At 46.5% G+C, this 26,450-nt stretch overlaps 10 protein-coding genes across 10 annotated transcripts; 6 read left to right on the forward strand and 4 right to left on the reverse strand.

Annotated features, from left to right (window-relative positions):
- Nucleotides 1-10,407: 10,407 nt before the first annotated feature.
- RHO25_007091 (uncharacterized protein) lies at nt 10,408-11,161 on the forward strand (the record flags this gene model as incomplete). The annotated part of the gene is made up of 3 exons (XM_023597867.2): nt 10,408-10,749; nt 10,810-11,065; nt 11,130-11,161. The coding sequence occupies 3 exons, from the start codon at nt 10,408-10,410 to the stop codon at nt 11,159-11,161; spliced, it is 630 nt and encodes a 209-aa protein (XP_023452716.2).
- A 781-nt stretch (nt 11,162-11,942) lies between these two features.
- RHO25_007092 (uncharacterized protein) lies at nt 11,943-12,644 on the reverse strand (the record flags this gene model as incomplete). Its single annotated transcript, XM_065602890.1, has 1 exon — nt 11,943-12,644. The coding sequence occupies one exon, from the start codon at nt 12,642-12,644 to the stop codon at nt 11,943-11,945; it is 702 nt and encodes a 233-aa protein (XP_065458962.1).
- A 326-nt stretch (nt 12,645-12,970) lies between these two features.
- RHO25_007093 (uncharacterized protein) lies at nt 12,971-13,191 on the reverse strand (the record flags this gene model as incomplete). The annotated part of the gene is made up of 2 exons (XM_023597868.2): nt 12,971-13,052; nt 13,115-13,191. The coding sequence occupies 2 exons, from the start codon at nt 13,189-13,191 to the stop codon at nt 12,971-12,973; spliced, it is 159 nt and encodes a 52-aa protein (XP_023452006.2).
- Nucleotides 13,192-13,592: 401 nt separating this feature from the next.
- Nucleotides 13,593-14,566, forward strand: RHO25_007094 (uncharacterized protein; the record flags this gene model as incomplete). The annotated part of the gene is made up of 2 exons (XM_023597869.1): nt 13,593-14,016; nt 14,070-14,566. The coding sequence occupies 2 exons, from the start codon at nt 13,593-13,595 to the stop codon at nt 14,564-14,566; spliced, it is 921 nt and encodes a 306-aa protein (XP_023452293.1).
- Nucleotides 14,567-14,913: 347 nt separating this feature from the next.
- RHO25_007095 (uncharacterized protein) lies at nt 14,914-15,845 on the reverse strand (the record flags this gene model as incomplete). Its single annotated transcript, XM_023597870.2, has 2 exons — nt 14,914-15,587; nt 15,662-15,845. 2 exons carry the CDS (start codon nt 15,843-15,845, stop codon nt 14,914-14,916), a joined length of 858 nt encoding a protein of 285 aa, XP_023452314.1.
- Nucleotides 15,846-16,630: 785 nt separating this feature from the next.
- On the forward strand, nt 16,631-17,671 carry RHO25_007096 (uncharacterized protein; the record flags this gene model as incomplete). The annotated part of the gene is made up of 1 exon (XM_023597871.2): nt 16,631-17,671. One exon carries the CDS (start codon nt 16,631-16,633, stop codon nt 17,669-17,671), a length of 1,041 nt encoding a protein of 346 aa, XP_023452054.1.
- Nucleotides 17,672-18,564: 893 nt separating this feature from the next.
- On the forward strand, nt 18,565-19,883 carry RHO25_007097 (uncharacterized protein; the record flags this gene model as incomplete). Its single annotated transcript, XM_023597872.2, has 2 exons — nt 18,565-19,518; nt 19,581-19,883. The coding sequence occupies 2 exons, from the start codon at nt 18,565-18,567 to the stop codon at nt 19,881-19,883; spliced, it is 1,257 nt and encodes a 418-aa protein (XP_023452821.1).
- Nucleotides 19,884-20,385: 502 nt separating this feature from the next.
- Nucleotides 20,386-21,486, reverse strand: RHO25_007098 (uncharacterized protein; the record flags this gene model as incomplete). The annotated part of the gene is made up of 2 exons (XM_023597873.2): nt 20,386-20,480; nt 20,583-21,486. 2 exons carry the CDS (start codon nt 21,484-21,486, stop codon nt 20,386-20,388), a joined length of 999 nt encoding a protein of 332 aa, XP_023453033.1.
- Nucleotides 21,487-22,079: 593 nt separating this feature from the next.
- On the forward strand, nt 22,080-23,044 carry RHO25_007099 (uncharacterized protein; the record flags this gene model as incomplete). Its single annotated transcript, XM_023597874.2, has 3 exons — nt 22,080-22,535; nt 22,593-22,956; nt 23,019-23,044. 3 exons carry the CDS (start codon nt 22,080-22,082, stop codon nt 23,042-23,044), a joined length of 846 nt encoding a protein of 281 aa, XP_023453034.2.
- Nucleotides 23,045-23,671: 627 nt separating this feature from the next.
- RHO25_007100 (uncharacterized protein) lies at nt 23,672-25,863 on the forward strand (the record flags this gene model as incomplete). Its single annotated transcript, XM_065602891.1, has 4 exons — nt 23,672-23,834; nt 24,146-24,488; nt 24,551-25,381; nt 25,422-25,863. The coding sequence occupies 4 exons, from the start codon at nt 23,672-23,674 to the stop codon at nt 25,861-25,863; spliced, it is 1,779 nt and encodes a 592-aa protein (XP_065458963.1).
- Between the last annotated feature and the right edge of the window lie 587 nt (nt 25,864-26,450).

A 26,450-nucleotide genomic window follows, 5' to 3' on the forward strand; every position in this document is an offset into this window, starting at 1 on the left:
ATCTCTATAGAAGTTTAAAGGTATAGTAGATACCTTAATAACTAGCCGTAGGACTATCGTAATATAGTTTAACTACGTATATTCTTAGATTCTTATAGTCGGAGATATATAGGTTGTTACCTATATATAATTTCCTATCTTAGATCGTATATTCTAATACTATAATCTTCTATTATTTAATCTATTAGTTAGAGGCGCTAGAGTTTAGGTTACTTCGGAGTTAATTAAGGTATTTCTTAATAGTATTCGAATCGTAAGCTTCCTATAAGAGATTAGACGTAGTAGTCGTTTCTCCTCTATCTAGAGATAGTATAGTAATTCCTATATCTTCTGTTCCTACTACTAAGTAGTCGTCGTCCTTAGCGACTAGGTAATTATTATCGTCGTCGTTCTCTTTAACTACTAGACTATCTACGAGTAGAGTTTCTAGAGGTAGGCTATCGCCTAGTATAGGTTTATTAACTTCGTCGGTCTCCGCTTAGGCCTATACTCGTATATAAGTAGCAAGATCTTCGTAGTCGTTATAGTCCTAGGCAATTATAATAGCGAACGCTATAACTACGTCTTTATTTTCTTCTACTTTCTTAATAATATCGAGATTGCCTAGCTTAAGTATAGTCTAAAACTAGTATTATAGCCTAGAGTCGTTAACGCTCTCTAGCAAATCCTAAGAACGCTACGTTAAACTATTAAGCTTCTCGCCTTATTTCCTAGGTCGGTACGTAATCTTAAAGTTAAACTATAAAAGGAATTTAGCCTATTACGCTTATCGGCGGTTTAGCTACTTCGTAGTTATAAACTATTCTAGATTCTTATAATCTAAGAGTACTTTAATATAGTCGATACCTATTAATTCCGGCTACTATTCTTTAAACGTCTTAATTACTACTAAAAGCTCCTTATTATAGATATCGTAATTATACTCTTCCGGAGTTATCTTCTTAGAGAAGTAAGCGACTAGTCGAAGAATACTATTAGAGTAGAGTTACGATAATATACTCGTAGTAATATAATCGGAGGCGTCTATTTCGACCTAAGTTAGAAGGCCCGAGATAAAATATAATAGAATTAGTATAGAGGCGAACTTAGCCTTTAGTCTATTAAACGTAGTAGCGTAGGTATCTATCTATATCTATAACGCTTCTTTCCTAGTTAACTCCGTAAGGTATTTAATAGTACCTATAAAGTTATAGATAAATCTCTAGTAGAAGCCTATAAATCCTAGGAATACTAGGATATCTTTAGCGTTCTTTAGTTATTCCTAGTTTAGAATAGCTTCTACTTTAGCTAGGTCTATCTCGATCCTCTCGGTAGTAATAATTAACTCGAGGAACTTAACGTAATATACGTAGAATTCGTATTTATTAATATCGATAGGCAGACCTATATCGCTTAGAGCCTAAAGTACCTTAGATATATATTACTTATATAATTCCTCGTCCTTAGAGTAGATAAGGATATTATCGAGATATATAACGACGAATTCGTCTAGGAACTTCCTTAAGATACTATTTAGGTATCGCTAGAAAGTACTAGAGCTATTATATAGGCCGAATAGTAGGACCTTATACTAGTATAGACTATATCGTATAATAAATACTATTATCTATTTATCTCCTTTCTTTATATAGATATTATTAAATACTATAATAATATCGAGCTTAGTAAACTAACGCGCCTTTACTAATCGGTCTAGTATCTTATAGATTAATAGTATCGAGTACCTATCCTTAATCGTTAGAGCGTTAAGAGCTCTATAGTTAACGTATACTCTTAGTCCTCTACCTAGCTTATAGACGATTAGTAGAGGCGACGAGGTACTAGATAATAATTCTTTAATTATTTCTTTAGCTAGCTCGTTATTAATATATTTCTTTATAACTACGAGCTATTCTAGGCTTATTACGTAAGCCTTCTTATACGGCGGGTTAGAATCCTCTTATAATTAAATAGCGTAGTTAGAAGGTCTATATTCTAGTATTTTAAAGTCCGCTTTATAGTAGAAGACGTATATAAACTAGTAATATATAGGTAATAGCTTATTCTTAGGATCGGTTTTACTACTATTATTTATAAATTTCTCTATATCGTCGGAGTTTATAGTTCTTAACTCCTCTAGTAGTACTACTATTATTACTAAGAGGTATTCTTCTCTCTCTCGAAACTCGTATAGCTATATTATAAAGATATCTTTGTTAGTAAGTATATACTTTGCTATCTTAAGAAAGGCCTACGCGCTAACTCGCTTAATATTACTCGTAGATATACTAGAGACGTTAGGTAGGTTATATAGCTTCCTATCTTTAATAAGGAGTTTATAGACTATACCTCCTTAGTTATAGTTAAGGCAATAGTTTAGTAAGTTAAAGGCTATCGTATCCTCGCCGAACTTTAGTTCCGGGTTATAATTATAGAACTATATTATGCCTAGGACTATATTATAGGTTCTAAGTTCTATAATATAGTAGTATTCTTCGTCTATATAGGTACCGATAGTTAGGCTAAGGCAAGCTATATATATTATTGTCTTAATATAGCCGTTAGCGAGGCGGAGTCGCTTTAGAGCCCGTAGAGCGAATATATCTTTAATTTTATACGCTTTAATAAAAGAGAGTAAGACGAATAGAGATAAAGTACTAGTATTAAGAAGAGTCTTTACTTTTAGTTTCGTTATACTTATTACTATAGCGTTGCTAATATAGCTAGTAAGTACTATATAGTTACTATACTTTAGGTCCTCGAGAGTATAGAGGTATTTATCGTAGATACCTTCCTTATTTATATATCCTTTATTTATTAAGTTTAGAGCCTTAGATATACGACTTAGTTCTAAGGCTATCTATTTCCCTACTCTAGTATAGTAGTAATTATAAGAGGTAGGTTATTAGGTAGTAGTTAAGCCTATTAACTTATTATACTAAGCTAAGTAGCTTAACTACTATTATGTAGGAAATTAGCTATTAGAGTATCTCGGTCGATAGAGCCGAATAGGAACTTACCTTTCGATTTCTCGAAGATATAGTCTTAGAAGTATATATACTATAGGTCGCGGTAGCGAGTATAGAGGTTACTTATAGCGACTTAGGTACGGGTAGCTTTATCGAGTTTATAGAGGCCCTTATACTTTATAGATATAATACGAGTAGCTTCCTCGATAGTTATAGTAGTAAGGTTACTATAGTCGCGTTAGTTCTAATCGCCGCGATTCGAGTTCGAATTCTAACTAGCGTAGTTATAGTTATTAGCGTAGCCGTTACTACTCTAGTTCTAACCGTTCTTATTATTACTACTATATTAATCTTTACGTTAGCTAATAATCGTATAGCTAGCTTCCTAAGTATTCTACTTACGATAAGTAGCTCTATAAACGAACTTCTTATATAGAGTATCGATAAAGTCTTCGAGTACCTTATAATATTATATAGTAAGTATATTCTATAGCTCGAGAGAGGTATAGTTAAGGACGCTAGTACGAGCGCTTAATCCTAGGTATTTTAGATAGAAGTCGCTAAAGAGCTAGTTAGAGGCCTATATTAGAGACTTAAGTTCGACCTAGGCTTTAAACTAATCGTTTGCGTCGGCGTAGGCGCTATCGAGGCCTTACTATAGATCTTCGGTTAACTACTAGGCGATCGGGTTAAGTAGGTTAATATACTAGTTAACGTAGTCCTAAGGCTAGCCTTCGGTATAGCTCTTAATATACGAGGCGATCTCTTAGAAAGGAGTTTAGAAGCGGAAGCTAGTAGCTAATTTTGCTATTATATCGCTACGCTAGATCTTATAGATAGAGCTATCCTTAATAGTATTACCGAAGTTAGTACGACTCTTAAACTTATTAGGATCCTTCTACTTCTTATTAACTTTAGAGTAGAAGTAGATAGAATATTATAAGTAAGTAGTAGAGGTAGCCGATACGCGAGGTACTACGAACTAACCTATTAGTACCTACGTACTAGTACCTACTACGTACTAATTTATATTATAGTACGCTCCTATAGTAGAGCTAGCGTATCGTAAGTATAGTACTATATCGCTTTCTTTATTATAATCTAGTTAAGCTATAGGTATTATAGTCGTCTAAGTTTAACGAAGTAAGTTAAGTTACGTATTAGTAGCGGAGAGCTATCCTTAGACCTTACTAATCTTACTTTCTACTTAGTTAAGATCTTTATTAAGCTATATAATACGCGAGTTTAGCTTATTACGAACCTTATCCTTTTCGAGGTTAGTCGCGTCGACTTACTATATTATCTTTACGAGTTCCTCGTTAATAGCTTCTTTATTAAGATAGTTAGTATAGACGTTATCGTTCTATTTATTCTCTAGCTTTACGAGTTTATTACGAAGCTTCTTAATTTCTACTTATATCTTCTCGAGGTTACTTTCGATACTAGCTATATACTTAGTCTTCTTACTTAAGTGCTTCTCGGCTTTCTTAATCTCCTTATATAGGCTATTACGCTCGTAACGTAAAGCTTTATTAGCTTTAAATTTCTACTCGACTATAAGCTAGAAGAGTCTAAGTCTCTTCTTAATAGCTTCCTTAAACTCCTTAGAGCTACGAATATAAAGCTATTAGTCGTCGAAGTCTATAGCGCTAGTATCTTAATCGATATTATCTAACTTAGAAGGAAGTAACGTAAGGTTAATATAGCCTCTAAAGTCGACGATTATACTATTATCTTAGGTATATAGGATATTAATCGAGATAAGAGTATTAGCTATTGCTTTTTTAATTAGTTAAGAGAGTAGGTTATCGTATAGCTTAGATAAACTATTTAATAAGGCCTCTAAGATCGAGGCTTTTCGCTTTAGAGATATAGAGATAAACTCCGGCGCCTTCTTTAGAAGCTCGAAGTCGAGAAGAGTAGTAAAGCCTATAGTATAATCGTACTTATATAGTAAGTCGTAGATCGTATTATTAGAGCTATAGATTAATCCCGGTAGTATACGACGCTAACCGAGAAGGCCTATACTAAATATACCTAGAAGTACTTATAGTATAAAGTGCGCTCCTATACCTAGCGTTAGTAGCTAATTCGTACCGAGATAGTTCTTAGAGGGAGTTACGAACGACTCGAAATTAGCGGCTATAAGTAGTATAGTAGTAACTTTAGGCTACGACTAGGTTCGGCCTTCGGTATACGTCTACGAGTATTACTATAATATACGCTCGCAGCGCTCGCGCTCGCGAGTCTCTTATTCCTACTCGCTAGCGTCTATTACGTCTTAGGCGTTTTAGACGCGCTAGAGTTTTAATAGGACTTAGTCGGTAATATTATAGTTACTTATAGTAGAGTAGAAAAGTAGAGAGGAAAGCGACTATTATTACTTACTATTACGCGTATAGCGTAAACAAACCTTAAGATAATAGGTAGCTTCTAGTCGTACCTAGATAGTATATATACTTAGCTCTTATATAGGAAGTAGTATTAGGTAAACTCGAGTGCCTTCTAGTACTAGAGGAACTCGAGTACTCTTTATTATACTTTAGTTAGAAATGCGCTCTTTATCGCGCGTATTATTAAGAGTTAATACGCTTATACTACGTATTAAGAATAGTATAACTAACTATTACGACTATAAGAATAGGTATATAGATAGAGAGACGAGTAGTTATACGAAGTATCTAAGAGAGGCGCGGAGGCGCGAGAGGCTAAATACTAGAAACGAGAGCGCTAAGCGCTAAGAAGTAAATAGATGCCTTAGGCATTAAGTAAACGGGTTACGTTTCGTAATAGTTATAGGTTATATCTTACTTCTAAGATAGGTATTAGCTAAGTTATATAATCTAGTATTATATAACCTATATTACTTAATTCTAATCTCTAAGGTATCTCTTAGAATATCTAACTAGACTATACTTTCTAATAACTAGTATTTTACTTATATAGAAGCTAGAGAATCTAATAGACTCGAAGTTACTATAAATACTATTAATAACGAGTACTAGTAGCCTATATATCGAACGATCTAGAGTATATACTATAATTAAAGTACTATTTAGTAAAGTAGTAAGATTCTTATATTCGATAAATAAGGAATAGGCGAATAGGTATATTATAGTAGCTAGAGAGTTCTATAAAACTAATTTTCGTTATCTTAAGATATTAGAATAGCTACGAAGAGTATAAATTCGAGACTATAAGGATAGCGTAATATAGTTATTAAGTATAATTAATTTTTACTACTTAGTATAATACGATACTAAGTAAAATAGACCTATTCTATTATAGAAGCTTATTTTATTTAAACCTAGTACGAAATAATAAGTTCTACTTCGGAGGCGTTAGTACTCTACTTTATAAGAGAATCGTACTCTAAGAAGTACTACTTTAGAGATATAAAGCTAGCTATCGATAGCTAAGTTATACTCGTTTTAATTCTAAACGCTTATATTACCTAGAGAAGCCTTTATAAGTATAGTCTAAAAGAGAGATATTTAGTAGATAGATATAGAATAGATATATATAATTTCGATCGGATAAGTTACTACTAGAATTAAACGTTATTAGTTCGGTAAAGAAAATCTATAATTATCTAATACTAAATATTATTAAACGTCTAGGCCGTCTAATCTTCTACTTTATATTATCGTCTCTATTCTACTACTATCTCCGACTCTACTCTATATTCTACTTTATAACTCTTTTAAATATCGAATATCTAGCTTTATATAGTAGATACTATAACTACGTAGTAGTAATTATAGATATAGTACTTTCTACTATTCTAGTAGCTACTATTAGGCCTATAGACTTTATTATCGATAGTTACTTTAGTATCTTAATAGACGATTAACTCGATAACGTAGTAAGTAGAATACTAATTAACCGAGCTCTTACTATAAGTATTCTTAAACTTTTATATATAATTCTAATAGAGGAATATAAAAATTATTCCTAATTATTAGAAAAATATACTATTAGTAGGCATTTCCTTAACTTAGATATATTCTTAAAAGGTAAGTAAAAAGATCTATAAATAGTATTTTCTATTAATAATATAACTAGATATCGTTCTAAAGTTATACTTACGTCTATCTTTTAATAAATATTTTCCGATAGAATTCTAAATTAGTAAAGCTATATTACGTTCCTAGACGAATCCTAGGTCTAAATAAATATAGCTTACTCCTATATAATTATAGAGTAGTAGATTAAAATCTATATTAAAAGACTTTCCGAACGATACTTTCGCTTCTTTAATTATACTTTAGAGAACTAACTTAACGTCTACTTCCTATTTTATATATACTAGTTAGCCGAGTTTATATATATTATAACTAGTATCGACGTTAGGAAGGGACTATACCTATAAGCTTACTTCGAGAGCGAGAAGTAGGAGTCTAAGAAGAAGAGTAATAAGCTTTATAATACCTAACTAGTAGAGACTATCGCAGATATACTAATTTGCGAATAAGGTATAAGAGTATTACGTATAGCTTCCCTAGTACTACTCTTATTTATTATATAATAAAAGAAAGGAAAGTCAATATTAGTCTACTAGAGTGAAGCACGGCTGTTAGTGTTCTAATCCTAACGTGAAGCACGGTCGTTAGTGTTGTAGTTAAGGACAACGCATTGTACACCTTCAGCTAATTCTGGCGACTACGGGATAACAGTAAGCGATGACATGCGGGTGAGCAGTGCAGCGGGAGCGAAGACAGCGTTGCCTGTTTGCCATGGTACGCGATTCCATAAACTGATGGCGCTTCCCAACACTTGACCTTTAGGAAAGACCATACGCTCCGGACCGGCCTCCTTCGATCTCGCACGGGTTCTTAGGGTTCCTTCACGGGCCTGGAGGGTTCCCACGAGCCCAATCGAGGTCGTATCCGGGCCAGCGCTACCAGTGAAATGAACCGCTCTGTGCATGTAATTCCACTTTCAACCGCGACATCCTTAAGCTCAGGCCACAAGCTAGAGTTGGTGTTTTTTTGGACCCCGGTATTCATCAAATCGGGTCTTCCGCTCGATCTGCGCGCCCGAGGTGAACCCTCTCTCTACCCCAGACGATATGTAAAGCTTCATCAAAGTCTCATGAAGTGATCTCGACAGTAAAACTTAGGGCAAAAGCAGCCCGTCTATAGACTGTGATATCGGCGTCGGCAGCTCTCACCTTCCACGGAGCCTTTGGTTACATGGCTGCCGTACAGTAGATCGTGCATAGTGCACTCGAGCGAAACCTCTCTCTTCCCCAGACGACATGTGAAGCTTCCTCAAAATCTCGAAAAGTGTTCTCGAAAATAGAAGTTGGGGCGAAAGTAGCCCGTCTTGAGACTGGGATATCGCCGTCGGTAGTTCTCATCTTCCACGGAGCCTTTGGTTCGTTGCATCGCTGCTGTAAAGTCTGCCACATGCATACGCAGAACGGGAAGTATAATGTCAAATAAGCTTCAACGTGCTGGGATCCGCCGCTGAGGGCTCTACTTCACTGTACAACTTCGCTGACTGTACGGATCGTCTTCACATACATTTGCGGGACGGAAAATCGAATGATCAAGAAGCTTCAACGTGCAGGTCATCGACTCGAAGGGCTATGAATAGCGCATCGTTCCCCATACGCCCATGAGGCATTGTACAAGGAATCGAGCATGGTACAATCAAGCTCCTGAGCCAAACGGATTGGAACGGCGGACGAGACAAGTTGGTCTCGTAGTGTAGAACTTCAAAAGGTGCGAGACCAGCGGTGGAGCGCGAACGTTGTTGGTGAAGGTACCGTCTGCAAGACCATGCATTGCGAACAGAATTTCGAGAGGACACACACACAGACTCGACCTTCCGGGTGCAACAGCGAATACAACAGGACTATGGAAATTGCCTCAGTCTCGCGGATGGCGATCTCTTCCGACACATTTTGAACGCTCGCAGCCGGGTCGATCTTGTCGTAAGAAGAAGTGGTACAGTCACCACCCAGGGCCCGATCGATAGTCTGCCGCACCCTGCTGGCGTGTAATCCCCTTGGATGTTACGCTGCCACTCGCCGAAGTCCTTGTGTAATGCTGGTTTTGGCAATCAAACAGTGCTCTTAAACGGGCTAGAAATGTGCACACTATCGATCAGGCCCATGGTGGTGACTACATGCACGCTTGGAAGAAAATGGCACAAGGGTCACCCTTGTTCGCGCCGGTTCGGGCTAAGGCCTATTCCACAGATGAGACCTTATGGATGTGGTCAGCGCTAACAAATAAGCCCTATTTGATGTCGTGCTTAGCGTCTACGAGTAAGACCTCATTTATGTTTTAAGCCTCTTTTCGTATTTGTCCAACGATGCTGCCTCAATCCGACATCAATGCGAAGCGGAAATCTCTTTTGCAAGATCCTCGGTCCCCAACGAACGGGACGCTACAGAGGTTCGACCTCTTCAATGCCACCGCTTCGTCACGTGGGAGGCTTTCTTTCAAATGCATCATGTCTCAAGGTCTGCTCGGAAATGCTTCAATTGCTTATTGCTTGTGCGAGGAAACGTATCAGAAGCGTGGGGAAGAAACCAGACCACTGCTTTGGGGAGGAGCTACAGAATTCCACAGGCTGTACCTTATCTTGTTCCCGTACGCGACGAGGAAATTTAGGTACATCTTGGGCGGCAACTGAGACAAGCTGCTCGGCGATCTATTTGCGTTGCATGTTGCCATGTCTGTCCCGGCATCTGCGCAGAGATAGACATTGTCGTCTACTCCTGCATTGCTGCAGCTCTACGAGCTCCCAGACTTGTTAGCCTCTGGTCGGCCAGCAACCGCGGAAGAAGCCCAATAGCGTATTCAGCGCAGAAAATGGATTGCTCTCATGCCCCGCCGGCAAAGCAGACGGCCCATCGGATCCAAATGCAAGAACTTCGATTGCGGTAGAGCACATCGACTTCGGGCTGAACGGCCAGCACATCCAGCACCTGTTTGCCAGCTCCCTTACCGTTCCCTATTCTGGAGAATGTTTCGCTGAGGAGATCTCACTCCTGCCAAACCGAAACGATTCGACTCCAGATCTAATTCATTGACACGACTGAGATCGAGCGTGTTGTTTTCGTCGCCGGACGAAGGTTGCCCAGATGCTCGGTTCCGTTGCAATTGCAACAACATCGTCGCCTATCCGCAAACGCTTCTGGACAAAGCCATTGTTCTTCTAATGAGAAAAGCCGTTGTGCTCCCCTTTGTGCAGACAATGCCTCTTCTTCTTTGTCGAACTCAGAACGATGGGCCTTTGTTCAAAATTTGAAGATCTCGTAGCAGAGCATATATCCCCCTCTCATAAACGCAGCAATGAGTCCTTCTCTCCGTGCATCGTGGTCCTATCGTTCCATCTTCAGGTTTTCAGAAAACTCTCAGCTATCCTCAAAGCCGCTGAAAGTCATCTGCCAGAACTGAAGAACAGGAACGATCCCACCCCGATCCGCGCCGGTCGCGAAATCATGCTCCCCATAATCCTCCTCCTCGGCCCCTGCGGCATCGGCAAAGGAACTTTCGCTTCGACTCTCACCCAAGAGTACAACATCCACCACCTCTCCTGCGGAGACTGGCTTCGTTCCAAGACTGTTTCTCCGATCCTTGGTGTTTCCGACACCAACATAAACGACTACGTCGCTCTAGATTTCGACATTCCCGAAGCCTGGCTAATCGCATCCTATGGTAGCGAATGGAAAGAAACAGCCCCTCCAGCTCTAGTCCTCTACGTCTGTTACAAACGAAACGAGAGCACGCCAGCCAGCATGTGGATCCGCGCCTTACCAGGCTTGAGATCAGAGTGCGAAATGGTGAGTTCTTCAGGAGCAAGAGCAATTCTTCTTGACAACTTCCCCAAGACACTGATACAGTCCGTGGCCTTCGACGAATGCTTCGGTAAAGAAAGTCTCCCCGTCCTCGCAATTTCCCTAACCTGCTCCACAGAGATTATCCTGCAACGCTTCCTCTCACGTTCGCGAGGGAACGACGATGCGAAGACGTTCGAGCGACGCCTTAGAAGATTCGAGATGGAGTCGCCGGCTGTTATCCAAAAGTATCGGAATTTGGGCAAATTGGTCCAGATTGAGGCGACGGGGACGCCGGAGGAGGTTTATCAGAAGGTGATGGGTGCGTTGGAAGGACACAAGGTCTGGAGAGTGATTTCGTGCGATACTGATCAACTTACTTCTAGGGACCATCGTGCACGTTTGCCTTCTGTTGTGACTAAGTTGGAGAGGTCTCGAGCGAAAAAATTGTCGCCGGTCGTTGCAAGGGGATTCTCTGGGTCGGGTCCTGCTTCTGCCCCGATCTCGAGTCCAGTCTAGATGGTTCTTTGATCATTGTTCCAGGGGACAAAGCGTTGCGCTGACATTGTGACCTGCAATGCATGAAGGTGGCCAATTCGTACCGGGACAAGATTGATATAGCAAGCACGCCAAGAAGTGCCTCAAGCACTGAGGATCCAGAATGAACGACGTTTAGCAAAGTTGCAACACTTGTCGTCATGTAGCCATATGAATTTTCGGTGCAATCATTTGTTTATCGTAGTGTAGTCATCCCACGTGCATCAGGAAGAAGCCTTGCGAAGTCCCATAGAGCAAAGCAAAAGTCGCTAGTGTCTGGCCGGCACGTTGCAGTAGTGCGCCTCCTCTGCGCCGCGTGAGGAGTACGATGCAGCACGGAGTCAGCCTTGTGCATATGAGCCTCGAAGTTGGGCACCACACCGTCCATGGAAAATCGGCGCGGTTGGGTGTTTTCGATCAGTAAATTGCATGTTGTCTCCAAGATCATAAGGATGCGAGATCGAATGGCAATACTTCGCGTCGAGTCGATCCGGCCTAAAGTGCACTTCTTCCATCTCACCCGGTCATGATTTCCATTGACCCGGTGGGAGCATCTGCGAAGCCCAACACTGGCATCGATAGCTCGGTGCGGTGGACGGGCCACGTTGCTTGAGGTCGGGACCCATCCCTTTGTGTACACCAACTGGTTCGTAGGCAGCACCTTAGCTACCAGGAACTATGCCTTGGTCAACAGCTTTCCTCGGCCACTCCATCCAGACCGTACAAGAAGACTTCGACAATAGGTCGTCCACAACAGCCACGATTTCTTGACCGCCGCCCTTAACCCACCAATGTCCTTGGACGTCTAAGTGGTGCAACAGAACACCAAAATAGGCAAAGAGTAAGAGCGCTGCCGGTCTCTTCTCCGTCAGGTGCGAGAAGAATGTCTCCGATGTCGAGTACACCCACAGCAGTGGACCTGCTGACCCCTTGTGTTCACTCCAGTCGGCGATCGGTTCTTGTGTTGAGCCAGGTCGCATGGTAAATGCGAAGCTCTTGCGCAGATTGTACAGTGTTTCATCATACAACTCGTGGTCGGTGTCATCAGTCCAAACGGTGGATAGATGGCGTAAATGTTCGTCTCCGGGCCATGCGATGCATTCAGGATCCAGCTCGTCCCAGTCTCCATAGTTCAGAACAGGGGCTAGATGGCCTGATCGCACACGGTCGTAAGTTGGCTCCAGCAATACCTGCACGCCTCTAACCATCGGAATCCAGGTGGGGCCTAGTACACGCTGCTCAACATCATCGTCGCTTTCCTTGCCGAAGCGGAAGTTCATGCACAATACTATGACAACATTGATTGTCGCGCAAGCAAACAATGCTTCACAGAGCTCCACCGAAAGCTCTGGTATGCGGTGCATGGTTTTGTGAAAATCGCGCAATGCTTCCACGTGGTGGTACACCGCATCATGCCAATAGTGAGAAGTCCGTGCGACAAGCTCCTGGTCAGCCAGATGCAGAGCAGATAAACTCAGAATGGCGTGGAGGACGAAGTGGTGTTTGAAACCGATCCGAGGGAAAATGTCTTGCCACAAATCATGTCCTTTTGGAGATGCATCGATGCTGCGACTTCCCACGCGAGTCCAATGATGCAGAAGGTAAAGGTCATTTGCGCTGAGAGTGATGCCGTCGTTGTCGAGAGGTGCAGCCGGTGATTCGGCCGGAGTGGACGGCGAGGCAGTGACATTTACGGTTTCCGATTGGTCTTTGTAGACACAGTCATGGTCATACCGCTCACACGCAAGACAGCGTGGCCTGGTCTCGTCACACTGCCGGGGCTGATCAGCATGTTTGGCGCCACCAAGTCATGGTATAAGAACGGCGCTCCTACCTTGATGCGGCGTCTTCTGCATTCTTTGCAGCCATTTCTTGACTTCCGATGCGGTCTTCGCCTGCCCTGAACGGCATTCTGGGACATCGTGTGGTGCGATCCGATCCCAATGGATGGTTTTGCGTGGCATTGGTGTGAAGTGCAATTGCGAGATACGAAATACGATTTACGCGGAGCTAGTCGATGCTGAGTCAGATATTGCTGCCTCAGGCTGTCAACTGCAAACACATTGACATTGCCCACGGATGGCCGGCTTTCCTGACCAGGAAGATACAACACATGCAAAGTCTGTATGAGAAATACCATCGGGCACTGGTGCCAAGCTTGGATCGAACATCGCGCCAAGTTCAATTCGCTGTCAGCTAACCGGATCTCCCCAGGTCCTAGATTATGACTGCATATATGAGCATGAGTACCGCCCCGTGTTCTCCCTGCAGTCGATTTCAATACGTATAGCAGTCTCAATACCTAGCCTGTCATGGCCGCTTCTCCATCAGGAATGATACAGGCGACGCTCAACTACTTCTTAGACCCCAAGGATGGTGGCACTATTGACCACTACGAAGGTTCTGTAGGCGAGAAGCGCCGGAAGCATGCGCCATTTGTAGTCGACATAAAAGACATTCGCGGACGCGAGAAAGATTTCACTCTCGACAGCCACGGCTTTCAGCTCGTGAAGAAGGAATTCACGGAGCAGACATTCGACGATGAAGATCGCATCAGAGAGCAATACTATCCCGAAGTGGCTGACCTGGTCAAACGACTAACGGGCGCAACGAAAGTCGTCCCTGGCCAGCATGTTGTTCGCCGCCAGTCATGGATCTCAGCATTTGAGGAAGAAAAGAATTTGCCAAACGATGCACGGTCAGTAGGTCCAAGTAACGCTAGATGGGTCCATTGTGGTACGGTGAACTGCTCGCGACAGCAATGCACCCTCTCATTGACACACAATCAGATCTCACATTCGAAGGAGCGCGAGAGCGCGTCAAAAAGCTCTGCCCAGAATACGCAGACAAATTGCACAAATATCGCTGGGCAACAATCAACGTCTGGAAACCATTCGATCATCCAGTTACGCGTGATGGATTATGCTTTGCCGACCCTTCCAGCATTCGCGACGATGAGCTGCGAACCATCAACTTGTATCTCCCCTCTCGGCGTGACAGCGCTCAGCAAGATAGCGACAAAGATGGAGCCGACGGAAAACACTGGAACGATGTCGTTCAGAGTTGGCAATGTGCTCCTCCTGCTACGCGCGATCAACATAAGTGGTACTACGCGTCTGAAATGAGACCAGATGAGGTGCTGTTGTTGAAGATCTCGGACTCGAAGAAAGGCGTTGCGGATAAGTCGTTGCATACAAGCTTTACGAGTGAGTATGATCATGGTCCGGAGAGGCATAGCATTGAGGTGAGGTGTAGAGTAATCTGGGAGGATCAGTCATCGGACTAGGAGTCTTGGTGCTATCAAGAGATCAGTGCTCGAAGAGAGGCTTGATCGTGGATCTCACCTTTAGCTTAATGAACTGTGCTTTTGCCGCGAAGATTCAAATTGCTTTCTCGCCGTGGGATGAAGACGAATGTAGAGATGACGCATGCGACAAGTGATGAAAAGCCTGGAACATTTTCTATAATCTATGAAGTTCTGTGATCGTCTTCAAAGCCGGAAACAATGCGAGTTGGAACTCTAGACTGGTTGGCGATTGAGCAGCGGGAGTCCTGTCTGATCCGAATCGGGAAATCCTGCTAGTGATCTCGCTGGGATGGATCGCATTGTACAACGCGAAGACAGCTTGACCTCTAGACTGATTGGCGGTTGAGAAGATGATGTCCGTGCTTGTGCGAATCGGCGATACTGCTGGTGATCTCGCTTGGATGGATCCCGTTGTACAATGCGAAAACGAACAGCATCAGGCATGCGTCGAAGACGTACAGGTAGACCTCGTATCTCAGCAGGTAGCCGTTATTGCCCTGCAAATATTCGATCACTCGAAAGACGGATCTGACGAAGATGGCCAGGCTGACTCCGAGCAGCGCCCAGCAGTGTCTCTTCCACGGTAGGCCGGTATTGTAACTGCTCGTGGTCGAGACCTTGTTCATGCGCCAGTAGAATGTGCTGCTGGCAACCATGAAGAAGCCAAAGAAAAATATCTGCACGAAGAGTCCAGCCACAACGATCTTTTCGCCGGTCTCCATGGCGGAGAGCGTGCCGCTGGACATGATTCCACCGCCGGCTCCCTGTCCGATGATGGCAATGACGTCGCCGGTCACGAAGATTTTCGTCAGCCATTGCTTGCGGACGATCGAGAAGCGCTCTCCGTTTGTGGCGAGGATGATCCGTCCGAGTGTCATGTAGATGGATGCAGCGCAGAAGGCCGGTGCGATCAGTAAGGTCATCGTCTGCATGATGTATGGTCCAAGAGCCCACTGGTCCTGTGATGAGATTGCTCGACCGATATAGCCAACGATCTCACCTGAGGTGCTTCAATCAGCCTTCATTGTACGAAGAGCACGCCATTGGCGCTGTGCGGAGAGACGAGATACTTACAGAAACCTCCGATGAGGAAAGGTATGAGATACCATGTTCGCGACCGGATGCATTGCACAACGTGCAGGCCAACTGTGATGCTGAAAACGATAGCGAAGATGATGGCCGCAGCTAGGCTCGGATGGTAGCGGTAGAAGACGAAGTAGTTCGGGTCATCCAGAGCGGGATGAGTGTCTGAAGACATGGCGTCGGTGGTCGAATGTTGGTCGGTTCAAATGGTCCTCGTGGCTTTCTTAGTTCTCTGATGGAAAAAGCACGGTAGCTGTGTAGGCAGACCCGAAGCCGCGATGAAAGAAAGAAGCTGGGAGTTGTAGAGCCTGACTGGTGAATGCAATCATGGCCCCGGGATTGCTTCACTCTTATGTCTCGAATGCTCTTGCCGACAGAAGATGGTAGCGAAACAGATACGGCCAGGCAGCCGCATAAACATCAAAGTCTTGTACAGCCACAAGAGAAGATTGCGTATGGGTCTTCTAGTCGGCTGCCATGCGTATCGCGTTTAGTCGTTTGGCAGACGTCGATGGCTCCGGGCCAGAGGCGCGAGGGCGGCGGTGGCAGGCCGCACATGGCAGTCCACGCCGGCACGAGACGGCCATTGCTGCATTTTCTGCTCCAGAAAGACCAGATGAGATCTAGCGTGCGATGTTGCCGACCGGTGTTTGCATAGGGCTGAAGAAACTGCGTACCAAAGGGGCAGAATGCGAGATGCGAAGTGCGAAATACGAAATACGTTGGACGCGCCGACCCTCCAGCCACATTCGGTCCGTCTGCACTGGCCACTCGGCGTCCGAGATATGGCTTGGCGCGGCTGCCTACGATTCGACTTCGGCTCCATCTGAACTACATCACTTCTCCTACTTGACTGTGTAACCTGTATAAGAGCAAAGCCATGGAAGCAGCAATGGAAGCATCAAACGCAGCCACAGGTGAAGCATCGATACCACCCAGCCACTACGACACCGGATAATCATGAAGACTACCGAGATTTCCGTTGCCCTGCTTGGAGTTTTGGGGCAAGCCCTTCAAGTCCCATGCACCGGAACAACAACACTCAAGTATGAATCAGAGCGCAACGGCATTCTCATTGGGTCTGGAGCCATCAATCCAGCATACCTGAACGACCCAAAATTTGCAGCCGTTCTGAGCAGAGAGTTCAAGAGCATTTCGCCGGAGAATGAGCTGAAATGGACTTTTGTCAATCCATACGAAGGATATTACAACTGGACCGGATTGGACCGCCTGGTTCGCTACGCACACGATCATGACATGGTCATCAAAGGACACGGCTTGATCTCGAACTGCTGCAATCCAGATCATATCCTCAACATCACCGAGCCTGAAGTGCTGCATGCCGCACTGACGTCCCACTTCGAAGCCGTCATGCATCGGTACGCCGATAGCATGAACCGATGGGACGTCGTATCTGAGGCTTTGGAGCCCATGGGCGGCGGTCTTCAAGCCAACTTCTTTTACAACATCTCCGGACCAGGCTACATTGCTGATGCTTTCCGCATCGCCCGCGCTGCAGATCCAAAAGCCAAACTCTTCCTCAATGAGAACCTTGTGGAAACATATGCCAACAAGCGCCAAGAGCTGTACGACCTGGTATCCGGACTCGTTGCGGAAGGCGTGCCCATCGATGGCATCGCATTGCAGATGCACATTACAGAGGTCGCTCCCGAACCTGGTGTCATCACTTCCATGGTCAGGTCGTATAACGAGCTAGGTCTGGAAGTTTCGATCGCGGAGCTAGACGTCCACACGCTCAACTCCACTCTCCAAGCTGAGATTTACGGTGCTGTCATGCGCGAGTCCCTGGCGGCGGGCATCATAGACATCAGCTTCTGGGGATTCACGGACAAGCATCTCTATACCTGGCTTCCAGGCGCGAAGCCGCTGATCTTCAATGAGACATACTATCCGAAGGCTGCCTACTACGCAACTCATGCCGCGCTGGCAGATTTCAACAGTCGTGTTGAGAGCGATCTGGTATCGCATCCGGCTCCCTAAAAATCCACCCTCAGCCTCTGCAAGAACTAGCCTTCCGGCTGCCTGCCACAAGGTTTTGCCAAGTGGTGGCGACTCGACCTCTATTCACTCACGTTCTGTACGAAATCTATTCATGTATCTTAACAGACCTGCAGCACTTCTGCCGTTCGCCAAATCTTTCAACTATAAGCTCTTCCTACAGCTTCTTCAGCATTCTGTCGGCTGTTCCAGTTGCGATGGAGCTCGCTGCAGCATCTGAATTGGAACTGATTTTCTTTGCACCATCGACAGTGACAACCAAGAATCTCAAGCATCCGCTGACTACGCTACAGCCTGAGCTCACGCCTCACCAGATCTCATCTTCTCGATCCGATTGTCACAGCGATCGATTTCCTCCCGCCACACATCCAACGCATGAAGCTTATATCCATGTACCCAACAGAATCCACGATCTCGGATGGGATTGGTAGCCCAATGTTGAGCACCGCAGACATCATGCTTTTGCACTGCCTTCGGCGTCCTAGCGATTGCGCCCCACAGTCGCCAGACAGATTTCTGCACCCAGTATGATGTGCACAAAGTCTAAGCGCTCGACAACCAATCCGCATAACTTGGCTTCTGCTACAACGATGTCCCATGAGGCACAACATCTGAGCGCGTGCTCAAGGCTTCACGACGATCATTCCGGGTCAATGTTCTCGTCCCCACACTTCCGATGCGTCGACCATGCAGTCGGTACCAGCTCTCACAAGCCAATATCTGCAAGGTATTTTTAGACTTCGGCGCCATTGCATATCGCATGGCGGGGCACGATATGAGAGCTCGGTGTGTTTCAAGACATTCATATCTTCACGACTTCGAACTCGACCACATTCACGCGGCAACCTGAACCTCCAAGAACTACAACAAGCAAAATGACCACCCAAGACAAAACCCAAGAGCTCCTCCAGCTCCTCAGCAAAGCTCAAGACCTCGCCCAAGACCTCGCCTCCTCCAACGCCCTCGACCCCAAAACCCAAGCCCACCTCACTCAACTCTCCAAAACCCTCCACCAAACCCTCCAACCCCCCGTAGCCCGCATCGCAGACACAATCCAATCCCCCTACCAACTCGGCGTCCTCGCAACAGCCCTCTCAGCCGGCTGGCTCGAACATCTCCACACCGCCGGCCCCTCAGGCCTCACAATCAACGACCTCGCCTCCAAATCCTCCACATCCCCCTCCCTGACCCTCCGTCTAATCCGCTACCTCAGCGCCTCCAACCTCCTCACCCAACTCTCCTCCTCTCCAGAAACCTTCTCCACAACCCCCACAACATCCCTCCTCACCACCACCCCCGGCCTCTCCAGCGGAATAAAACATGCAATCCACTGCTACGCCCTGCCCGTCTCCAAAATGCCCGAATTCTTCCAAAAACACGGCTACAACGAACCTTCGGGACCAGAGAACTGTCTCTATTCTTATGCATATGGTCGTTCACATTGGGAAGCTACGACGAAACAACCAGAGATTGCGAAGTGGTTTAATGAATTCATGGCCATGGCGACGTTTAGTATGAAGAGTTGGGTGGATGTTTTTGATGTGGGGAAACTAAAAGTTCAAATCAAAAATGAGGATGCTGATGGGAACAAAGACAAGGAAAATGGGGAGGGGATTATGTTAATCGATGTCGGAGGCGGGCGAGGCCATGAATTGGAGAAATTGGCAAAAAGGAAAAATGAATTGGGAATGAAAGGAAAATTAATATTGCAAGATCGAAAAGAAGTCCTCGAACAAGTTCCATCAGAATGGAAAGGATTATTCGAAAAGGAAGTGCATGATTTCTTCAAACCGCAAGAGGAGAAATTTTGGGGGGCGAGGACATATTATGTGAGTTTGAATCCACTTTGAATTCAGAAAGGGTATTGTTCATACTGACACTGTCTTTCCAGATGCGAAAAATCATGCACGACTGGACAGATCTCCACTGCTCAACAATCCTCAGCCATCTCCGCGATGCGATGAAACCAGGGTATTCGACGTTGCTGATCAATGATATTGTCGTTCCGGAACGGGATTGTCAATTGCGGACTGCGTCGTTGGATTTGATCATGTTGACGGTGTGTGCTGGGAAGCAGCGGACGGAGAAAGAGTGGCATGAGTTGGTTGAAGGCGTGAAAGGGTTGCAGATTGTGAAGATTTGGCCTTTGGAGGAGAGTGGTGAGAGTGTGATTGAAGTGGTTCGTGGAGATTGATCCGGGTGGTAGGATTTTATTTCGTGCAGGTCAGAGATATCGTCCGGGATGGGGGATGTCCGATGTCCCGTTGTGAGCGCTGCTGTGGCTCGGGAACCCTAGTTGCGGGTTCTGAAGGTTGTGCTTGTGTGCGAATTCGTAGTGACTGAGGATCCTTTTGCTTACTCTTTGTAGAGTGGCCTATTTCATTAGATAGAATTTCGCATATCATACACTGACCGAAACCACCAGACTCTCCACGACGACGTTCCTCTGTTGTCCTTCGCCGGCCGAAGCTGGGCGTCTTTGTGCTGTTAATTCGAGGCTTCGTGTTTCTTGCCTCGCCAAACCTCCTCCGCTCTGATTCCGAAACCGCTTGACCTGATGTCTCATCTGCGAAGCCGGAGTTCTCCTCACGTCCACCTTTAAATTTGTTGCTGGTGTTGGATTGTCCTCCAGAGCACCCGCCGTTGATCTTGCGATCTTTGTCGCAGTGCCCGTGCTGATAGCCACGGTCGTCAAACTACGATGAACGATAGCCATCATCACGTATCCCGTCCGGCAGCCCATCCGGTAAACCATCTGTAGGCCCGATCATGCCGCTCCGCCCTCGACTTCCTATTCAAGCCATAAATGTTAGAAATGCCTCTGACCGGTCCTTGCCACCTGATCTCTTTCATCTGATCAAATGCTTCGCGTCGTGTCAGTCAAAATACGCACCTCCACTCCGCCGTGAGCTTCCCTGCTGCTGTTGCTCCTCATAAGACCTCCTACCTTCACACTGCGTCGCTCCTTCACCCGGAGCACGAGGTCCTACCATCCAGTCTTCCATGGCCAACCAATCACTCCATTGTTTCTCTGCCGCGGCCAACTCTTCGCCTTTTGCCTCATCGAGAGGCTTCATAAATGGAACGCTCTCGTCTCCGCCATATCCGCTCCCTACATCATACTGTCTCTTGCACGTCCGCCACCCGCCGTGTTTTGCTGCAAACAAGTAATTCCTGCGTTCGCATTCGACGTGCGGCATGATTCCGCGCTCGTAATCGTCGCCGAAGAAGCCATGCATGATGGCAGGTTTGTCGAAGCCTGTCACCACGAGGCGGCGGATGTATGGTATAGGTGAGACGTGGACTTGTGGATTGGAGCTGTTGTGATGGTGGCTGCTGCCAGGCAAGTCGCGAGAGCGAGGACTATTGACATTGCTGCCGCTGCGGGAATAAGGATTGAATGTGAAGGGTTGCTGAGAAGCTGAGCTGGAGGCAGGATTGGAGGATGTCACGGGCGTGGAGAGCCATTGGAATGGCAGGCGAATGTTGATGAGGGCACAGACTGCTTGCGTACCAGGTTCGTACTGAGCGTGGTCGACGAAGTAGCGCTGACAGGACAGGTAGGCGGGATGCCAATCGAGGATGTCGAAAGTCGGATCGCTCAGGCCCACTGGCGGAGTCGGCTGGTGGGAGTCCATGCCGGAATGGACGGGCGGACGCGTGCTGGAATTTGTGGAGCCGTGGTAGTTCACATCGTAAGCAGCGGGGCGGTGGGACGAGGAGGAGGAGGAGGATGGATAAGAAGCGTAGGGTTGGCGCGGTGGGAGGGAGCCCATGGTCTGGCGGGTGGCGGGCATCGACTAGGCGCGAGTGGTGAAGTCATGCAAAACTGATGCGTTGATCGGTGGAGGAGATCTGGGTATTAGTAGCCGCGTTTCATGCCAGACCACGCGCCCACGAGCTCCACCATCGTTCGTCTGCGTGCGGGACTTCCGTCCATTGCGGATTGCCAACGCCTCATTCTGCGCTCGCAGCGACAGCGGATTTGTGGTGGAGGAACGGTGTACTCTTCGACCAGAGAAAGAAGGGTCCAGCGCAGGGTCCAGCGTGGTGCTGGGATGGGAGCTTCCCCTGCCAAAACCAGCGCCGTCCACCGCCCGCCATGTGCCGGACCGCAGAACCACGAGGCGAGCACGTTGTACAATCTTACGCATTCCAAACAAAGTGCACATCACTTCTTACAGAGGATATACCTCCTCTATGACAAATGCGAGCCAACCGGAGAAAGCTGACCAGAACCACAACGCTACAACACCTCCCTCCAGGAACAGGCGAGGATCACACGTCATAGCCACAGCATCGGAAGAGCCCCTCCAATGCCACACTCTCATCTCTCTCCCTCTGCATCTACACCGCTGACCTCCCACACCACATGTCCCGGATAAACAAAATGGCTTACTCCCTCGCCACCCGCAAACCCCTCAACAATGGTCACAGCATCCCCTCCATCCACCTTGGCGTCTACCTCATGTCCGGAAAAGAAGCCTCACAAGCTGTAGGCCATGCTCTCGATGCAGGTTACCGCGCTGTAGATTCCGCACAAATGTATCACAATGAACGCGAGGTCGGGAATGCGATCCAGAACTGGCTGAAATCTCATCCGGAGGTGAAGAGGGAGGATATGCATTATACGACGAAACTTGCTAGTAATAGTGATTATGAGAGGGCGAGGAAGAGTATTACGAAAAGTGTGAAAGAGTGTGGGTTGGGGTATATTGATTTGTTTTTGCTGCATAGTCCGTATGGAGGGAAACAGGCACGATTGGAGAGCTGGAGAGCTGTAGAGGATGCTATTGAGGCGGGTGAGGTGAGGTCGGGTGGTGTTTCGAATTATGGCGAGAAGCATGTGAGTGGTGTCGCATGTTCTACTGTTTTGGGTTATTTCAACTGACGTCTGGCACAGATCGATGAACTGCTCTCTTCCAAGCCTCGAATTCTCCCTACAGTGAATCAGATCGAAGTTCATCCGTTTAATACCCGGTCGGCCCTCACCCAGTACTGCGCGAAGAACAATATTGTCGTTGAGGCTTACGCTCCCCTAGCTCGGGCTTTGCGCATGAAGCATCCCGTCATTGTGGAATTGGCCAAGAAGTATGGCTGCACAAGTGGTCAGCTAATGGTGAGATGGAGTCTCCAACACGGCTACGTACCTTTGCCAAAGAGCGTAAGGAAGGAGAGAATTGTCGAGAACGCACAAGTCGAGCAGTTGGAGATCTCGGAACAAGACATGCAGAGGATGGACGAACTGGACGAGTACCTAGTCACTGGTAAGTTTGACAGGGAAAGAGTCGGGAATAAGCATTTGAATTTGAGGCTGACGTCGCTACAGATTGGGATCCCTTGGACGCGGATTAGACTTTGACAGGCATGCTATAGGGATACCCATAGCTCTGTCTTATCAATGCGGCGCAATCAAGACAGTAGCGTACCTTCTTGAGGCGATACTGCAAGAAACGAGCAAAACGAAGCGGAAGCAACTCACCAATCAGCGAGATCGAGAGGACCAAAAAATGCCCTACATGTCGGCCGCTTTGCGCTACCAGCAACATGTGTTGACAACCACCAGTCGTCAGTAAACGTTTGCTGTGCTCCAGTTCACATTGATGGAATTATACGACCACATGTCAAAATATGATCCCATCCCGGGAAACGCAGGCCAGGACTTACGTGACATCACGCCTAAGCGACCTCTAGGCCCAGAGCTGACGCAGAATCACAGATATGCGATGTGGGTATACAAGCCGTCGTTGAATCCCTATTTGATACGCTTCATCTCATCATCAGCGAAGTTAGAAGAACATATGAGAAAGAAAGCTCGATATCGGGAATCAAGAAATAAAGCCAACACTAAAAGCATCTCTGATCTATCATAAAATTTTGTGAATGCGCGTTGAGCGTGGACGCAATGCTGATCTTTGGTGATACAACAGTAAGCTACAGCTCTCCACCTTGTGTCGGCCCACTGTTGTGTAACATAAGACGATGCTGCCAGTATCACCCTGCGCTGAGGCGACCTTGACGTCCACCTTTGGGCTCGACAGCTACTCGAAAACCAGGCATAGAATCTACCATGCAGACTCTCAGCTGTGCCAATTCAGACACAGTGCTTCTTCCGCTAACCACACTTGTGGACTTGCGAAAGAAAGTGGAGTCCTACGGGAACTTGCAGCTCCTATCCATGCAGACGGCAGCACTGTTTGAAGCGACAGATCGTCTTCTCTCAAACTACTCCACGCCGTTCCTCATTTTCGAAAACTTCCCATTGTAACTCCCCGACATCTGGCTGTCGAAACTCTTCGACATCTCATCTCTTTTCATTCACCACTCACTGACCGTCCCTTTTCTCCTCAGCGATGGCAGCCATGCCTTCCCTGTCCCGAAGGAACGAATGGGCCACCAAATTCCCAGCCGAAATCATCAAGCACATCTTCATTTACCTACAGCCACCATAACCAGAAACCCTCGGCCGTGCCCGACACGAGCACATCGAATTCGCAGACGAGCATGCCGAAGCCGTCAACCAATTCGCAGCTGCAAGCCACAAAGATCTCCTTCCAAGGTTGAAGACAAACGATGCCGAACACAAGGTCGGACTGCTCACGCTCAGCAACGCCACGCGTGCATGTAAACGCTTCCGCGATATCACCCAGCCTCTTCTTTATGAGAGCTTCCCAGGACAGCCTGTTGCCCACCTGCAGAGTCTGAATCGCACGCTGATTGCACGACGGGATTTGGCTCGAATGGTCAAGAACATTACGATTGGCGAGTGGGACATAGATATGCTGAGGACACTGGATAAGTGCGCATCTCTCCCGCAAGAAGCTTTACCTAAACCGTACTAATATCTCTGCTTCCGCACAGATGGTGGCAACCCACTATCGCAAAAGTCGGACTAAGCACCCACCTCATCGAAGCCATCCACTCCAAAGCCGAAGCAGGTTTCGAAGATGCCCAAGTCGCTTTACTCCTTCTCCTTTGCACAGAAGTACAAGCCATCGATATCTGCGTCCCGCTTATGTTCAAACGAAGTAGCATCGTCAGCTTGCTCCTGACCGAAGTTGCCCAAGAACGTCCCAACACGCTGTTTCGTGGTGCAGAAGAAGATTTTCCAACACAGATGCCTACAAGTCTGCCGCTACGGAAGCTGAAAACCCTCAGTACACGCAATGCAAACCCGGCTCTCTCTGTCTGCATCTCCGCTTTCGAGAAACTGATGGCACTCAAGACAATCAAACGCCTCACCCTGTTCCGTACGTTGTTCGAATCAGAGATTTTGCCTTGCTTGCCGGGTCTGCAAGAAGTTTGCTTGTGGCGATGCAGGATAGGATCACAGCTCGGCGCAGCCCTCGCGGGCTGCGGGAATTTACGATCTCTGAAGGTCATCTGGCCTGGTTCGTCCATGGACTACATGCAAAATGTCTATCCGCTGGACACTGTCATCGACTACAAGCAAATCGGCAACTTTATCACAAAGCACCTGAAGAAGCTAGAGACGTTGATCCTCGATCCACGCGAAGCATACCTCTTCGGCAAATCCTGCAAGCAACTGCACAGTTTGGACTTGTCCTTAATGGAACATCTGACAGAGCTTTCGGTCGAAGCACAAGCACTCTGGGACCAACACGTCAACAGACGAATGTCCTCACTGGGAGATGAAAGCGCCCCTTCCTCGCCTGAAGGAAATCCTCCCACGTTCATTAACCAAACTCGCCATCTTCGTTGATCGCCGCAGTGACCACATGTGGGCAATGAGGGACAAAGAATATCGCATCACCCGCAACGCGAAGCTCATGTTGTATGAATGTGCCAGATATCTCATTGATGCTCCGACATGCTTCAAGTCACTTCATCTAGACGTGCCGTACATGGAGATCGAGCCAGGCTTTCGTGAGCTTGCAGCGCTGTTCAAAGACCTCGGACGCTCCGCAGATGAGGTGATTGGAGATCCCGCTGCGCAGAGGGCGAGTCCTGTTGTTGGTGCTACGACGCCAAAGGAGCAGCGAGTCAAGTTGAGGGGCATCTTTGGTTTGTGGCTGCCGGAGAGTGGTCGGTGGCCAACGGTAGTGATTGAGAAAGACGGCGAGATGTCGCAGGACGCGGATTGGGAGGAATGGAGGAAAGTGTTGGATCAGAAGATCGAGGTCTCCCGTGGATGGTTTCGCTGGGAACGATGATGGAGCAAATATCTCGAAGACTGGACGATGGATGCATTTACTCCAACCGCTCGTTTTGCATGAGTGACATAAAGCTACGACAGAATTCTTAGCAAGGCATAATATATTTCGGAATTCCTACAGCTACTTGCGCTATTCTGAGAGCCAAGTCGAGGTTTGTGCTAGTACAGGAATCGCGGCGTGGTATACACATATCGAGTCAAACCCTATACTCAATGTTATAGAAACCAAAAACCCCACTCAACAGCTACATCCACACTATATCTGCATATACTCAACATTAATCCCCCCACCCGGCGAGGCAATCTGAGCAAAAGCATCATTGCTCAACTTCATAGTAGCCGGACAAGCTTCGCAATAATCCAAAACTCTGACATCGATCGTGCTCCCTACGCACGGTTTATTCTGACCCGAAATGCACTTGAGCCTGCAACGTCTGCCACAAGCTGCTCCATTGTCCCAGAGGCCCTCTGACACAGAGATGAAGAGGTTGCCTGAAGGGAATTGACCCGGATCGTTCTGGTAGCAGCGTGTTGGCGTGTATAGCAGGTCGTAGGAGACGGCGGTGCCGATGTCTGCGAGGGCTG

This window comes from Cercospora beticola, chromosome 4, assembly GCF_033473495.1.
Source record: "Cercospora beticola chromosome 4, complete sequence".
Taxonomy (NCBI): domain Eukaryota; kingdom Fungi; phylum Ascomycota; class Dothideomycetes; order Mycosphaerellales; family Mycosphaerellaceae; genus Cercospora; species Cercospora beticola.